The 15912-nt window shown below is 41.4% G+C and overlaps 1 protein-coding gene across 1 annotated transcript; it reads right to left on the reverse strand.

Annotated features, from left to right (window-relative positions):
* Positions 1-1509: 1509 nt before the first annotated feature.
* Positions 1510-15829, reverse strand: TM2D1 (TM2 domain containing 1). The gene is made up of 6 exons (XM_042030852.1): positions 15594-15829; positions 14220-14293; positions 11606-11714; positions 7219-7310; positions 4446-4519; positions 1510-3254 (listed from the first exon to the last, which is right to left on the reverse strand). Exons 1-6 carry the CDS (start codon positions 15710-15712, stop codon positions 3144-3146), a joined length of 579 nt encoding a protein of 192 aa, XP_041886786.1. The 5' UTR covers positions 15713-15829; the 3' UTR covers positions 1510-3143.
* Positions 15830-15912: the final 83 nt, after the last annotated feature.

Raw genomic sequence — 15912 nt, forward strand, 5'->3', positions numbered from 1 at the left:
TTAGTGCAGTCAGCACACTGAAGTGCCACCACTTTGGCACTGTGGGAGCGAATGTGGAGTGCCCAAAGCTGGACGTTTCTCCCAACTATGGCTCCTTCAGATCATGGTTAAGCACACTGCAGAAAATCTTAAACTGGTCATTAAAAATTCAGGGGGGAATAGGACAGTTTGTAGAGTCATTTTTGAAATGACTGAGTTGCAGTGGTAGTTTGGGAAGATCTGGATTTAATGCCTGGCCTGGATCTGCAGCATCTTCAGTGAACAGTTTTAGCCGAGTTTTTAAAGGCTGGGCACCTCAAACTCTGGTTGTAAACTCTGGCATTTATTTTTTCTGTTATTTTTACAGATACAGAGTAATACTTCTCTGCCTTGTTGGAATGTTGAAAGGATTCCTGACTATCTGCAAGGCCAGCAGATATCATTTTATCTGGGAATGAGGCAGGAGGACGACATAGTACATTGTCTAATTATTTTCATTGGTTTGCAACTGTTTTGGGGAAAACAACCCCCAGAGAAGATTATTCCAGTGAAATCAGAACTACAGAAAGACTGGGATGGACAACTTGATTGACAGGAGAAAGCTAAAGCAGGCAGCAACACAAAAAATCATCATTGGATAGACATTTTGATAAATATTACTGCAGCCAATTTATTATTAACACAGTGGGACAGCTTTACATCTCACATCACACTTTTCACAGCCCTTATGGTAAACATGCCATATCTGACAATTACAAGATGAAAACAAAGACCTCACTAACTGTCTCCTGGCCCTGCAGCACTATCTGCTTGCTCAGTTAACCCTCTCTCCACTTCTGCTGCGCAGCTAAATGAGCAGATAGAAACACAGCACGGTGTGTTCACACAGAGAACATAACCCCGGCAGCAGCCCACGGAATTCCCAAAGGTTAAGCCATCTGGGGCACTCATTCCTTAAAGGCTTCCCAAACACGGGAGGGGGTTGTGGCTGAGGTGGGAAGTTGTCAGGACAAGATGTAGGATCAAGGGGAGTTCCTTGTGAAGGAGAGAGAAGTCACCTGTGGCTGTGTCCCGGCTGCGGTGGCAGAGCAGGGCAGCCCCGGCGTGAGCAGCCCCGGATCCCAAACCGGGCTCCAGCAGGGAAGGATCCCACAGCAGCTCTGATTTCCTGGACTGGCTGACACACATCTTCTCTTCCTACACAAACACTGCAGCTTGGACTAGCAGCTCTTCCTCTCTTTGGCTTCTGGGCTTAGCAATCTCATGGACCTCGGAACTAATCATGTTTTCATCTGATTCACACAAAACAGCTCCTGGAATTTTTTACAGATCACGAAGCACAACCTGGATTGCTGAAATCACCAAGCCCTCTGCTACTTGTACACCTGGAGACACATTTTAGAATGGAATCTTGTGTAATAAGGCACCCAAGGCTATTTTTCTATCATAACATCCATGACATCTTCCTATTTTCACAGCTTCATTATCAGCTTCAGGGTTGGAAAAACAAAAAGCAGACAAGTCACAGGATGATCTTAGGAGATTTTATTTGATTCGAACATCTATTTTCCATCCACTTCCTGTCTGTTGTTCAAAGTATTTCAGGGAACAAAACTGATGTGCACAAAGAGCAGTCAGTGAGAGAGAGACCAAAGGGAGACAGAACAAATATCAGGCAAGGGAATGGAGCTGACAGAGTGTTCTTGTCTCTTTGAGCCCACAAGGAAAATGCATGGTAGGAAGTATTCCAAAACCACATCTTTCTTGCGTGAAGGAAAGAATTAACGTTAAGCACAAAGTATTCCTTGTGGTTTATTCTCATTACGTGACATGTCAGGTTATGCTGATTTGGGGAAAAAACAGGATTTCTTTACAAAGCCTTCTGTGCACTGGGCTTAATGTGGGTTAAAAAGAGCCTAAACCCCACAAACTGTGCTTTCATAAATCCACTTAGGAATCTCATTTTTGGTAATTCCCTTAAAAATACAGTCTGTGGATATATTAATGACAGGTTCAAAGTTTCACTGGAAAAACAAAAAAATAGCCCAAATTTTGGTAAATAATACAGATTACACCGAAGTTTCTGTGGCGTGGGGTTCTCCCTCAGTTACTGCCAGTTTTCATTAGGAGGTGAAGAGAATGCTTAAAATTGGTCAAATAGCATGAAGACTTTGTTGACATGTTTTCTGTCTCCGTGTGTACCTACTTTTCCTCAAAGGAACATCCAGTGAAATCCTGGTTGTCCAAAAGACTTTGGTCAAACAGCTTTGAAAGACACTGAATTTATTTCACTGCAACACAACTGATCCAAAGTAAGAGCCTTTTAAGGGCTTTAGTCGTACAAAGAATTCACTCTTTCGACGCTCTGTAGCTGTAAAACACACACCAATTTATTTTCAGAAAAAAAAAGGCATTTATTTCACTATGGATGGCTGCAAGAGAGGAAAGAAAAAAAAAATCAGAATAAGCAGAACAATTATTTCTTTTTCTAACCTCAGGGCACCCCAACATCCACCCTCTTCTTTTGTGATGTGCCATCTACAGTTCTATTTTTTAAGCATCCATATTTCTACTGTTGATCAGCAGTGACCAAATTTTGCAACTTAACCAAAATTTACAGAAATAATTATTTCAATTAACACAAGTTCACTGGCTACACCAGCCTAAGATTTAGGGCTCTTTGGATTTTAACAGGATGGAAAAAAAGGCAGTTTGTGTGGTTTGGGATATTTAAGTTAATTTCCAAACTGCCACATGGACAGAACCCAAGTGTAATCCTGGTCCATCCATGCTAAAACTCCTATCAATTTCAATGGAATAAATATCAGCGTATTTATTATGAACAACTCTCTCTGCAGCTCTCTGTACACTCTAAACGACACAGTTTGCATCAGTGCAAACTGCAACAGTCTGCATTGTTTCACAGATGATACAACTTAGCAACAACCCTGTGCTCCCAGAAACAGAGCAGTCCCAAAGTTCCACCTTTGAGGTCAACTTGTTCACGTGAGGAACTTTCACATTTTATCCTCTTTGTTCACCGTGCATTTGATATGCTGTTCTGACGAGGGGTAATCAGTAAGTCCTCAGCAACTCCAGTAGACCACTGGATCCAGCTGTAAAAACAAGCTGCACCTATGGATTTGTGCCACTCCCTGCCAGAGTTAGGGATAGGTCTGCATTTTCCTGAAGGTTGCATTGGTGATGGTGAGCCGGGTCAGCCTGGCCCCATAATAATCGATGATGTAACTGGAGCCATCGGAAGGGCCAACGATCTGCAACAGAAAAAAGAACCAAGACTTTTCAATATGAAGTGAATATATACTTTGTGCTAATGTCTCAATTACTGCTAATTTTCCCATCATAAAATTAGTCATGCTTAATTAGTCAAACAGAAACTAGATTTATTTTGAAGTTATGCTGCAGTTTAACTGTTTTAGCGAGCGCTGTCTCAGAAGGAACATTTCCCCTGGGCTTCTAATCAACCAAATTACAGCCAGGCACTGGGACTCAGCTAATCCGATGAGGATTTGAGGCACAAAACCAGCCTAACAAATGAGTGGGCTCCAAACCACTTTTCCTGAACAAAGGAGGGTCGGCAGCAGAGAATTAGGCTGATGACAAGAGTCTTTGAAATACTGAACAGGTAAGGAATGAAGAGAAGGAGGAAAGATCACGGAGTTTTTGTTCTGGGAGTGCTAAATTGATGTGGAGCCACCAGGGAGATCAACAAGGAGAGATGAAAGATACTCTCAACTGGATGTGTAAGTGCTCTGAGGCAAGATCACCGCGACAGCAGAGAAAGGAATTTGAGAATGCACACAAAAGACATATACAAAGTGCACACTTTTAAAATATTTCCCTACAAACCCATAGAAAAAACCTCCCATATCCACAGTGGCTTTTGAGTTCATCGTAGCCAATTTGCAATTCATGCTAAATGGCTGCTGCTCTGTTGAATAAAACAATTTGGCAATTTCATGATGTCACAAGATGTCACTCCAGCTGGGGATTTAACCCTCATGAATCCCTCACAGCTCTCAGGTGATGCTGGAGTTGAATTTGGAGGAGAGGTGGAAAATGAAAGTGGTAATGTCTTCTTTCATCAGCATAAAGCATGTGCAAACACAGAACCTGAGGATTCTGGGAACAGGAGGACACCTCATGCTGAGTCCAACACTCTGCCTCACATAAAGAGGTTCTGACCATGTGGATTTATGGTGCTATGGCTTCCAAGCTATTAATTGTAAGTATTTATAGATGGCTAATTTTTAATTCCAACAGCAAATATATTGATATTTTGTGTCTATATTCTACAACATCAATCTACAAGCAGAGCCAAAATAAATGCCTTGATTTTTCAATACCCAATGGTCCTTAAGGCCAAAATACTACCAAAGTGTTAGTAATCAAATCAAAGCTTAAAAAAACACAATTTGGATCTTGTTTTGAAAGCCCTGACTTACCTGCATTGAAATAAGTATGAAATCAATTAGGCTCCCAATTCCACAAAACCCTACAGTGCAGAACTTTAACAAACCTAAAAAAGAAAAGTAAAATTTAATGTAGCTTTAAGCAATCACTGGATTTAATCAGTGGTGGCAATAACATCCAAACTCTCTCCTCATCCCACAAAATGTGTGTGTTTTTATATATATATATATATATATACCTCTATCTAGAAACAGACCTAAAGTTAAATGTCTTTAATTATTAGGGAAAAAAATAAACCACATATTCATATTTCTACATCCTGAACGCACTTTAAAGATTTTAAATATTAACAATTGATTTTTTTTTTTATGTATAAATATTCTTACACAAGGAAAGGCAGAAGTTGATAATCAGGTTACTGAAATATTCCTTTCACTGAGGCACAGACAGAAAAATCCCAACTTGAGCTGCAAAATTTGCTTATGAATAGAAAGAGACTTTCTACCACCTCACGAGATGCAGCACATACTGATTTGATTTTCAGAACATGCAACTTTGGAAAACAATCCTTTGTATAATTTTTGTATTTTTGCTGAAATATGAATTTATTTTGAATACATATAAAAATAGATAAACGCTTCTTTTTAACTGGTATTCAAAAATGTTGGGTTTTATACAAATAAATGAAAGAATAATAGAAAATACATGGGAATAGCAACTGACAGATGAATGTTTTATTGGAAGTTGTCCTGCAAGGCAGACTTCATCTGGAAAATGCCTTAAGAAAAAAGAGGCTGCCTTCAAATTTATTTTTAATATCAATAATTTCTTGTACAATGAAGGTAATCCAGTGAGAACTGTATCTATTACGAGTCTTATTTCAGGCAAACATCTTGGTTAATTCCTCTCTCCAAAGCAGCAACGTGTCCCACAAACCACCTCCTCTCCCCCAGGCCTGTTTATGGGGCTGCATATGGGGCAGAGGAGAGGAATAACTGCATGCACGCTGCAGGAGGAGCATCCCACTGTCTGGATTTGTCTCTCATGCAAGAAAAGTCCCTGGGCATCCTTCCCTCTTAGGCCCTGGCACAGGCTGCCCAGAGAAGCTGTGGCTGCCCCTGGATCCCTGGGAGTGCCCAAGGCCAGGCTGGATGGAGCTCTGCACAACCTGAAGGTATCCCTGCCCGTGGAACATGCCAGCTGGGATTTTGGGAACCCAGCAGATTTCTTACCACTGCTGCAGCTCGACTTTACTTAAGGAACTGGATGGAGGAGAACTGTTTCTGAACCTGGCATTTATTTCTGGAGTGCAGGGTAAAGTTGGGTTTTTTCTTCCTCCTCACTTCCCTCCCCACAAGCAGATCACACTGAGAAAATAAACTGCTCTAAAGCATGGAGGGAAAAAATAGTGTTGTTCTGCAGTAATAACTCATGGTTTAGTTCACAGTGTGTGGGAGAGGAAGAGGTTGCCTTCCTGATTTCTTCATACTCAATAGCTTGTTTGTATTTGTGTGCTCTTTAAACAAAAGAGAAGGAAAAAAATAAACCAAAGAGTATTTACAGTCTTCATTACACTTGCAAAAAAGATTTCAATGTTGTTAACCTTTCTTAACCATTTTTTGCCAAGGCAGAGATGACCTAAAAAAATCCCTAATCAGCCACTGTAAAGGAATCCAATATGTTGATTTTTATTCTCTTCTGCTCTTACCTATTTGCTTTTCCCTTCTTTACCTTTCAACAGATTGAAAACTTGGCTTTGGAATTTTAAATACTAACTTTGGCTACTGGCTACAGTATAATCCAGTAGGGTTAAAGCATCAGGCATAAAGAATTTCTATAAAAGAATTAAGGATTTATGAATCTGTATTTCCACAATACATTAAAAAATAATTATGGCAAATTATTATTTCAAATCCAGTGGTACAACAAAATAATGCACCTTATTGACTGTTTTGAAAAATGTATCTTTTTGTAAAACAGATGGACAAAGTAAATGCTAATTACAGAATCTCAGGGATAAAAGACATGGATGTTAATCAAGATTATAGAGAAGGACAGATAATGTCATTAAAAAGAGTTGGCATTTAATGGGCAGAAACTCAAAATTTCTGGCTGAAGTGACAGCAACATACACAGCTTTTTCCACATCATTGCTCCATCCTATCTATACTTAAATTCACTCCCTTTGTCCAGCTCAGAAATAAGGCCAGTGAAGGCAGTTCTAACATAATAAGGTATTTCCATTACTTAAAAGCCAGTGGCACCATCATCCTGGGAATCAGGTCCTAAAAACATCAACCAGAGAGAGAAAGGTCTATTAAAAGTCCCAGCTTCTGCAGAATTGTTACTAACACCATGACTTATCTTGAAGGTGTGCATTTGCCAGAGTAAATTGCATCTCCCAAAACACCAGGTGTCCAGTAAAATTTGTCTACTTTTTTCCTGGTGAAGTCAAGCTTCATTTAAGGCTGGAACATGAGGCAAAGCTACTTCTGCTCCAGTGCCTCATGAAGAATGCTGTGGTAAACATCAATGCAAAGCAAAACTTGGAGTAGCAATAACCACATTTGCTTATTAGGATTTTATCTGCTGGACACTCTATCTCCATTTGTCACCACTCCAACAGAAGAGTAGGCTGAGGATAATGCAGCATTTTACCTCACTTGACCATGAAGTAAGGATTCCAGTTGTAAATATTGAAACTGTGGCTGTCAGCCTTCATTACTCAAAATATGAATATACACATACAACTCAGTCATAACAATAAGCTTTACCTCAAAGCAAAAAATTAAGGAATAAACTTACCTAATGCAGGATAGCCTAGATAAAATCTATCTGCTCCCAACCATCCAAGAAATAAGGACAGAGCCACTGCCACTTTGTAGGAGTATCCATTTCTGCCAAAAGAAACAAGCAATGTAGATAATGACTGCAAAATATCTCCACTCATACTTTTGACTGTTAAAGTAGTGACTCATTTTCCTGCTGCTCCAGTTTTAAAAAAAAACAACAGACTTGTTATTTATCTTCAATTAACGGCCATGGAATTGATAATGTTAAGCTTTCAAACTGGGAAGGCATCCTCCATAAAGGAACCTCAGCTGCTGCAACTCAAGTGTACTCTTGCAGAATACAGATTATTCTGAAACTAAATGATGATTTCTTGTCAAGACATAATTCAGTTGCTGATCCATCCCCAGCTTCACAGAGCACTTCCTAACAGTTCAGCCCTACTGAGACGAGCCCAGGAAGCCAGGAGGTGTGTGAACACTGTCTGCAGGCATTAGTCTCACACGCAGCCAAATCGAGAGGAACAGGACAGACAGGTGAGACGTCAGCAGAGACAGTAATTGCCATGAGATCTGAAGGAGAAATGAACCATGGCCACCGGCTGAAGAAGCTGCAGGAAGGATTCAACAAAAAAGAGTAAGTCATGTATTCACTCATTACACTGTAAATGGCACAAACTCACAATGAAAAGAACTGTTGACAGTACAAAGATGCACAGGGGTAGAGAGGCACTCTCAAGTTAAGCTTCCCATGGTTAGTCATACAAAATAAACAGATAGAACAGACTTTTTCAGATTTATCCTAATTGGAACCATTCTTGCCAACAGCTGGAGCAATGCAACCACCAAACCACCTGTTACTGCAGTCCCTGCTGGAGAACTTTGCACTAATAAGGGAGCTAAAAACATATCGCTCTCAATGCTGGAATTGCTGCCTTGGCGAACAGCGAGCTTCTGAACAGCAAACCCAAATGTAATTAGAACTGAAAAATATTCAATAATTCACTGTTTTGATACGTGCACTACTACGTGCCAGCAATTATTTAACAGGCCCAAATTAAACTCTCGGTTGACAGTTGAATAAAACAGTCTCAAAAAGGACAGTAGCTGACAGAAGTCCAAGCACTTCTATTAAGCATTTTCAATGCCAAGTAGAGACCTACCTTTTTTGCTTATTATCTAAATTTACTGACTTTAAAACCTAATGGCAACATAAAGTGATTAAATCATGACTCTTACCTCAGTATTTGTTACTTGGTGTTTATTAGCAACACGGAACACACAGGGCATTCCTGGAACCTAATGTAACGTAAATTATCATCTTTAGAACCGTCTTGTTTCCACTGTAAAGAACACTAATGGGTTTATTTAAAACTTGAGGTAAACTGTTGGAAATTGTTTATCAACTACAAAGTGTCAACAGCCCTCCAAGGACACTAAAGCATAAAAAGAGCTGTTACATAAAAAAATGGGAACACGGTTTAATTTTGCTCCTGATCACAGCTAGTAATAAGCTGAGCCCTTGCTATGCACTGAGATGCTTCTGAAAGCAGAACAGTTTCTGCAGCCTTGTCAACATCAAACTGACAGGCAGAAGAAATCCAGTATGAAGGGGAAGCATGAGAACACTGTAACAAACAGGGCTGCATCCTCTCTTGTGTTTCCTTTGCCTTACTCCTTCAGATAAAAAACATGCACAAAGATTAAACCAGTGAGTAGGAAAATGTCACATCCCAGGCATCTGAAGGAATTTCTACAACTGGGTGAAAGAGGCAATTTCTTGTCAGTTCCTCTTTTGATTTTTTTTTTTGCTTCTCAGCCTCATCCAACCTTTATTTTTCCTGCATGCATTTCTTCCAGCTGCCATGTTACAAATGTTTCCTCCCAGCTCTTCCACAGCAGCTAACAAAAGCAGGTGCTTGCTCTTTCAGGGTCTCTTGGCTCTGCTCAAAGACCTGTCCACACTGAACCCCATGAATTTCACAGAGAAACATTTCATGGCCTCCTTCCCTGGAATGGCAACACTTGAACGATGGACATTTCAAGTCTGCAGCATCAGGGCCAGTACATATTAAGTAAAATATATGATAGATGCTCATCTGGGGGATTCTAGAATTTGGCCAAAAAATAAGATCACCTCCAAAACATCAAATTAAAGCAAAACCTAAGCAATCCTGACTCCCAGTACTTCTTTGTCAGAACAACCTTACAAGCTTTTCCTTGAATTATTACTGGGAGTAAATGAACTTGAGCACATCCACTCACGCAAACATGTAACATCTACTGGTCTTGCTCTAAAATAACTGGATCCCAGAACTTAGCCAAAACTAAATTACTGTTTTGGCTAAGGACAACGTGCTGATTTGTCCTTTCCAAAAGCTGGGGATAGAGATTCACCTGCTGTCCCCATGCTGGGACAATCCTGCCATAGGAAGATGCCTTCTCAAACTAATTTTCTGGTTAAATGATGTGCAGTTATTTCTACAGTTACAGTTTCGACCAAAACTCAGGTAAGATGCTGGAAAATCTCCAAAAAGCAGTAGAAAAGGCAGGGCTATTGTAATATTAAGCTGGAGATTCCTGCTTAAAACAATATTTCTAACACTTAGGTGACATTCGAAGTGCCTCATAAAAGGTCTATCAGTAACTGGACCACTTTTTAAATAAGTGCACAGATGAAGGATGGTGATATTAATCTTGCTGCCATTTTTTACTGGTTTTAGGACATTATGAAGGACATGCTTGTGTAACTCTATCTACATTCACAGTTGTATTTTACTGGAATTTTCAGTCCAAGAAAGGTTCTCTTCTTTTTCTGCCATACTAGCAGTTGTGGGACTGGAAAAGTCACAGCAAGTTTTTTTGGCAGTGTAACCATTGAGTATTCATCATAAATAATAGTCATGATCAAGTAATAGATACTGTAAGAAGGATCACATTTCTCTGCCTACAGACCTGGATTTTAATAAATAAACGTAAAGAAAAGCTACCTTTAAAAAACATTTCTAGAAAATATACTAAACCAAAAATATATGTATACAAAAAACCTCCAAACATAAGAATTGCCATCGAATCTAAAGAGGAATCAATTTCATTAAATTAATATAGCTCATCTTCTTCTCAGTCCCCATCACAGATGGGACTGAAACACAATTGTTTCTGGACAAAAATGTGACTGACGTCTACTTTGCGGGCATTTAAATTTGATTAGATGTAATAATATGTTTTCTTCAGTTTGCTGAGCTTTGACTGCTGAGAAGACTAAATACAGAGGAAATATTTATAAAACTAAGGGGCAGAGCTGTACTTCTGAGTTAGGCAAATTACTAAGCAGCGAGTAGCACATCAGAGTTATTTGCCCACTAGAGTGACAGGGAGCACTCAGTATCAACGGAGTTTTAATTTCCAAAGATTCCAGTAGGACAAAAGAGAAAGGTTCCAGTGTGAATCCCAGAAAAACGGGAAACAAATGGTAGTGACAGGTGCTGGCTGATCATTAGCACTGGCCAGTTGGAACATTTATTGGTATCCAGAGCTCTCCATCACTCACGACGTGCTTCAGAAAAACGAGGTCCATCATTCACATACAGAAAACAGGCTCTTAAAAGACACAGTGGATTGGATTAAACATAAAAGTTATTCCAAAATAGAGAACAGTTTCTCCTATAGATTTTGGGGGTAACTGCAGAGATCCTGAAGCTCCCCTGAAATTCATGCATAATAGAACTTCAGCTGCAGCTACAGGCACGCTTTGAACTGGCATGAACCACTGAGCAGCAGAGCCCTGTCCAGCCCTCCTTTGTCCTCTCCGATTTATCCTTGAGTCACCCTCATCCCCGTGCTGGCACAAGCACTTGGAGCCACTGTCCTGTGACTCAAACTGGGGAACTGATCCAAGTCAGCTCAAGCCCAGAGCAGCTCCCTGATGTCCTGGGGTCTGTCAGGGAAGGGGATGGAGGGTGTCCCCAACAGCTCCTTCCAGCAACTGTGCTGATTTTAAGCACATGTGAAATGTGGCCTCAGCATTTGGAGCAAAATTTTGCCAAGCTAAAGTATGAAGTAAAGCAAAGGTAAAGTAATAAGGTAAAGCAAAGAGATAAAAATAACTAAACGACAACAAAAAAGCGCTGGCAGAGACAGATTTCCTGAACATGCGTGTTCAGAGCAACCTGGTCTAGTGGAAGGTATTCCTGGCCATGGCAGGGGGATGGAATGAGATGGGCTTCAAGGTTCCTCCCAATCCAAACCATTCCATGACCCTGTGTTGCATCCTTATAGTGTTTATTAGAGGATTAACTACTGGGCAAAATGTGCATGGTTCTGTTTTACTTCTATTTTCCTTCTGCCAACACATCATACAGTTTTGGACAAACTTCAGATTTTCAAAACCAAAGAGTACTCACACATTGCGACACTCAATAGGCTTGTAAAATCCAACTTCACGTCCCGTGAAGACTTTCTCTATGCCAAGGTGATCTTTGCAAGTAATATTTGGTGCTGGCAGACATTGAACTGAGGACAAAAAATGATTTGAAATTAAGCAGTAACTGACACTCAGAGCAGTTTTCTGACAACACACAAGTGAAACAAATTAAGTTCTACTGTGCAACAGTCTTGATACAAAGCACAGTTCACACACAATCACTTGTTTAAAAATACTTTTTAAGTCAGTCCTACCACTAACTTGTAGTTTTTCCTTGCTACATATTAAGCAAAGTATACAAACCTAATTGCTGCCCCAATTCTTTTGTATTTTCCACTCTGGCTTCAATATGAGTCAATGAGAAATCTGAACCTGACGTACAGAAAACATTTTCATCATGAAAACAGTCAAACATTGGAACAGGTTGCCCAGAGGAGCCATGCCATTACCATCCCTGGAGGGTTTCAAGATCTGACTGCACAAAGCCCTGAGCAACCTGGCTGGAATTCAGTGCCAGCACTGTTTTGAGCAGGAGGCTGGACTACGCAACTTCCTGAGGAGTCTTTCTACCCAAATTATTCCATTATTCTTGACTCTTAGGGGAACCAAAGTGGAAAGCACAGCTGAAAGTCACACCTGCTAAAAGCTTGCAATATATTACCAGAATACTAGTCACTCTCCAATGCTGTAGTCTGTTGTTTTAAGGGAAAAAAAATCAGTCCTTTACCCACTTTCTATCAGCTTTCAGTACTTGTGAGTCCTGTTGGTTAATTCCAACAAAACTGCAAGCCAGGTTTAACATTCCTTCCAGATATTCCAGTAATACACACAGGCAAGAGATGGATATTTTTTAATGCCCATCTATGCTGCATGGAAACAAAGAAATAAAATAGTATTTGAGTTATCTCTGGACTTAACTGCTATAAAATCTTACATGGATTATATACCCCATCCCTGGAAGTGTCCAAGGCCAGGTTGGACGGGACTTGGAGCAAGCTGGGACAGTGGAAGGTGTTCCCGCCCCTGGCAGAGGGTGGAACGAGATGAGCTTTAAGGTCCCTTCCAACCCAAACCATTCCATGATGCTACTGATCAATATGCCTAATCTAAGGCTATTACAAAAAAACACATTATTTCTTGTAAAGTAAATTAAGCAAAGAATTTTTTCTGTTATTAGAAGAAACCCAGCGCAGTTAAAATATATTGATACAGGAAAAGCCACAGTTTTCTTCTCAGTGTCACTCCAAAGACCCCAAACCTTCTACCCAATGACACCACTTTGATGCTTTGAATTAAAGCCCTGTTTGTCTGGGTGAGGGATCCCAGAAAGTGATGAGAAATTGCAGTGTTTCAAGCATGATCCAGAAATTAACTTTTTATTACTTAATAATACTGAAAAAATACGAAAATTCAAATACTCTGAGGACAATCTAAAAACTGGTGGGTGGGTGTGTAAAACTGCTACACAAAGAAAACAGTGTTAATTAATTCAGCAACTTGTTCTACTCTGAAGCTCATCTCCTGTTCAAAAGTGCAGTGTATTAAATACAATCACATGGCAAATAGTTAAATAACTGATAATCTTGAGTAGTGATCTATCTCGAACTATGCAATATTCTTTCTGCTCTCTGACTGTCCATTTAGAGTCAGGGACACAATGTCAAAATGATGGAAAGAACTGAAAAAACTTTTAAAAGGATCCATTTTGCAAAGTATTTTCATCCAGTGCCTGATATTGTCTGGAAAGCCTTCACTATCCCAGAAGAAAATCATTCAGCACTTATAGGAAGCAAAATATGAAAGACCACAAGCACACACATGAATTTTGTGGACTCCCCATCCCTGGCAGTGTCCAAGGCCAGGCTGGACGGGGCTTGGAGCAACCTGCGCTAGTGGAAGGTGTCCCTGCCCATGGCAAGGGGTGGGACTGGATGAGCTTTAAGGTCCCTCCCAACACAAACTATTCTGTAATTCCATGATTTTAAAACAAGGGTGCACATAAAGCGAAATTGCTGTGCTATCAAACACAGACCGTTTATTTCAATGCCTGAGAACACCAAAGAAGTTAAGCACAGGTAGGAAACCAAGTAATCAATTTATGAATTTTTCTGTTGTACTCTGAAGTATGTCAGAACTGAACATCAAATAAAAATGTGCTTTCAAAATAGAACCTCACGCACCAAAACCTGGTGATGATGGAAGGCACAATGTTGCATTAAGAAAAAAACCCTAAAAAATTAGAAGATTTTGAAGGCTGTTCTGTCACATGTCAATTCTTTTAATAATTATATGCAAAATCAGTATGACAGGAATGGTTTGTTTTAATCACAGTAGTGCAGGACAGAGCCTAAAGGGTGTAACATACATTGAAGAGATTTACCAGAAACCTCACTTACAAAAGTACCAATCAGAGACAGTGTATTTATTCATTTCTAGTAGAGTACCCAATCCACACAAGTGTTTTGGGCTTTCAGACTAATGATATTACTAATCCCATCTTTAATAAAGCTCAGCTAGTAGATATAGAAATGCATAAATTGAACACTTCCTTGAAAAAAAGGTAGTTAATCAATATATAAGTTAGAAATCCTTACCATATGCCGTGTGATTTGTGCAATTCATTGGTTCTTGTGTGCTATTGTCTATTTTAGGCTCATCACACATATACGTTCAGGTAATTGAGGAAAACAGTTCTCATATCAAACACTACAACAGGTTTAACAGTAATTTATTCCACCCTCTTTAAACCCCGAGGATTTAAGATGCACCTTGATGTTGGTTCCTACCCAGCCCCCAAAAGAGGAGCAGCACATTACCATGCAGCAAATCTGCTAATCCAATTTAATACACCAATATATCGCATAAGCCCCACGTTTAATTAGTGCTGCAGTCAGCACTACCTAAAGGAACTACACTATTTATCAGTTACAGCCTCTGTATTTGGAGGCAACAAGGTAGCACATGCCTCATCTGGTCTTGTTCCCTTATTTAAATACCACAGTGCCTTGAAATTGAGGCATTTGGTTGAGAAAATTTAATCTACAGGAACAGACAAAATTCTACGAATGCGTAAAAATGAGCATATGAAGCGCCAGGAATTTGGTGCAGGAACAAACTGAGCAGGAACTGACTTCCAGAGGTCTCAACTCCCACAGCCAAGTAAAGCAGGAGATGAAGCGAGTTTTATCCAAGATTTGCTTTCCTGACACTTTTGATCATCAAAAACTTGTCAGCTGCCATCAACCAGCATGTTCTGGGGAGGGCAAGAGGTGCCTTGGAGAGCCAGGAGCCTCACACCTCCTGCTCCCTGTGCACTGCATAGAAACACATTATTTTGTAATAAAATGGCAAAGTCTCCACGTCTCGCTCCAGAGTCCTGCAAATAATAAATAAGGCAGAGTGGTAGCAGACCGGACTCTCTCATCCCATGGGAATCTCTTTGAAGGACACCCCAAGCGTGCACCGGGGCACACACAGTATCACCAGAAATCACGAAATTAATTAGGTTGGAAAAGCCCTCTGAGACCATCGAGTCCAACCCGTGACCGATGCCCACACTGTCACCCAGACAACAGCACTGAGTGCCACAGCCAGTCGTTCTTTGAACACCTCCAGGGACGGAACTCCGCCACATCCCTGGCGAGCCCCTTCCGATGTCTAATCACCCTTTTTGTGAAGAAATTTCTCCTGATGTTCAACCTGAGCCTCCCCTGGCGCAGCTTGAGGCCGTGACCTCAATTCCCACACCCTGAGGAGCCCTGTCCCGCTCCTGCCAGCCGAGACCCTCTAAGGGCTCCCAACCTGAGGCTTTCCCTCATCCCACCTTCCCCCCGCCCTGCCCGGCACTTCACGGCCCCCACTGCCCCTTCCCCTCCCCACGAGCGGTGCCCCCCCCTCACACCGGGCCCGTCGCCACAACAACAGCCCCCGATCCGACCGCGGCCCCGGCCCGGCCCCGCTCAGGATATTGCCCCAGCCGCAGCTCCTCGCACTTGAGCGGCGGCTCCGAGCCCGCTGCTCCCTCCAGGGCTGCGAACCAGAGGAGAAGCAGGACCAGCGCCTCAGCCGCGCCGCTCCGGGCGGCCATGACGGCACCGCCGCCGCCGTCAGCTGACGCGTGGAGGAGCGGAGCGGCCCCGCCGCGGGGAGAGCCCGTGCTAGCCGCGAGGAGAAACGGAGGGGGACCCCGAGGTGTTCGTGGGGTGCTGAGGGAGTGGGTTGGGCTTTTTGCGGGGCTTAAGTGTTTTTTGGGGTGGTGGGGAGGCTGACCTCATTAAATATGGCGGC

The sequence above is a fragment of the Corvus kubaryi genome, unplaced genomic scaffold (assembly GCF_017639235.1).
Source record: "Corvus kubaryi isolate FWS band 111438036 unplaced genomic scaffold, C.kubaryi_AGA036_p1.0 37334, whole genome shotgun sequence".
Classification (NCBI taxonomy): domain Eukaryota; kingdom Metazoa; phylum Chordata; class Aves; order Passeriformes; family Corvidae; genus Corvus; species Corvus kubaryi.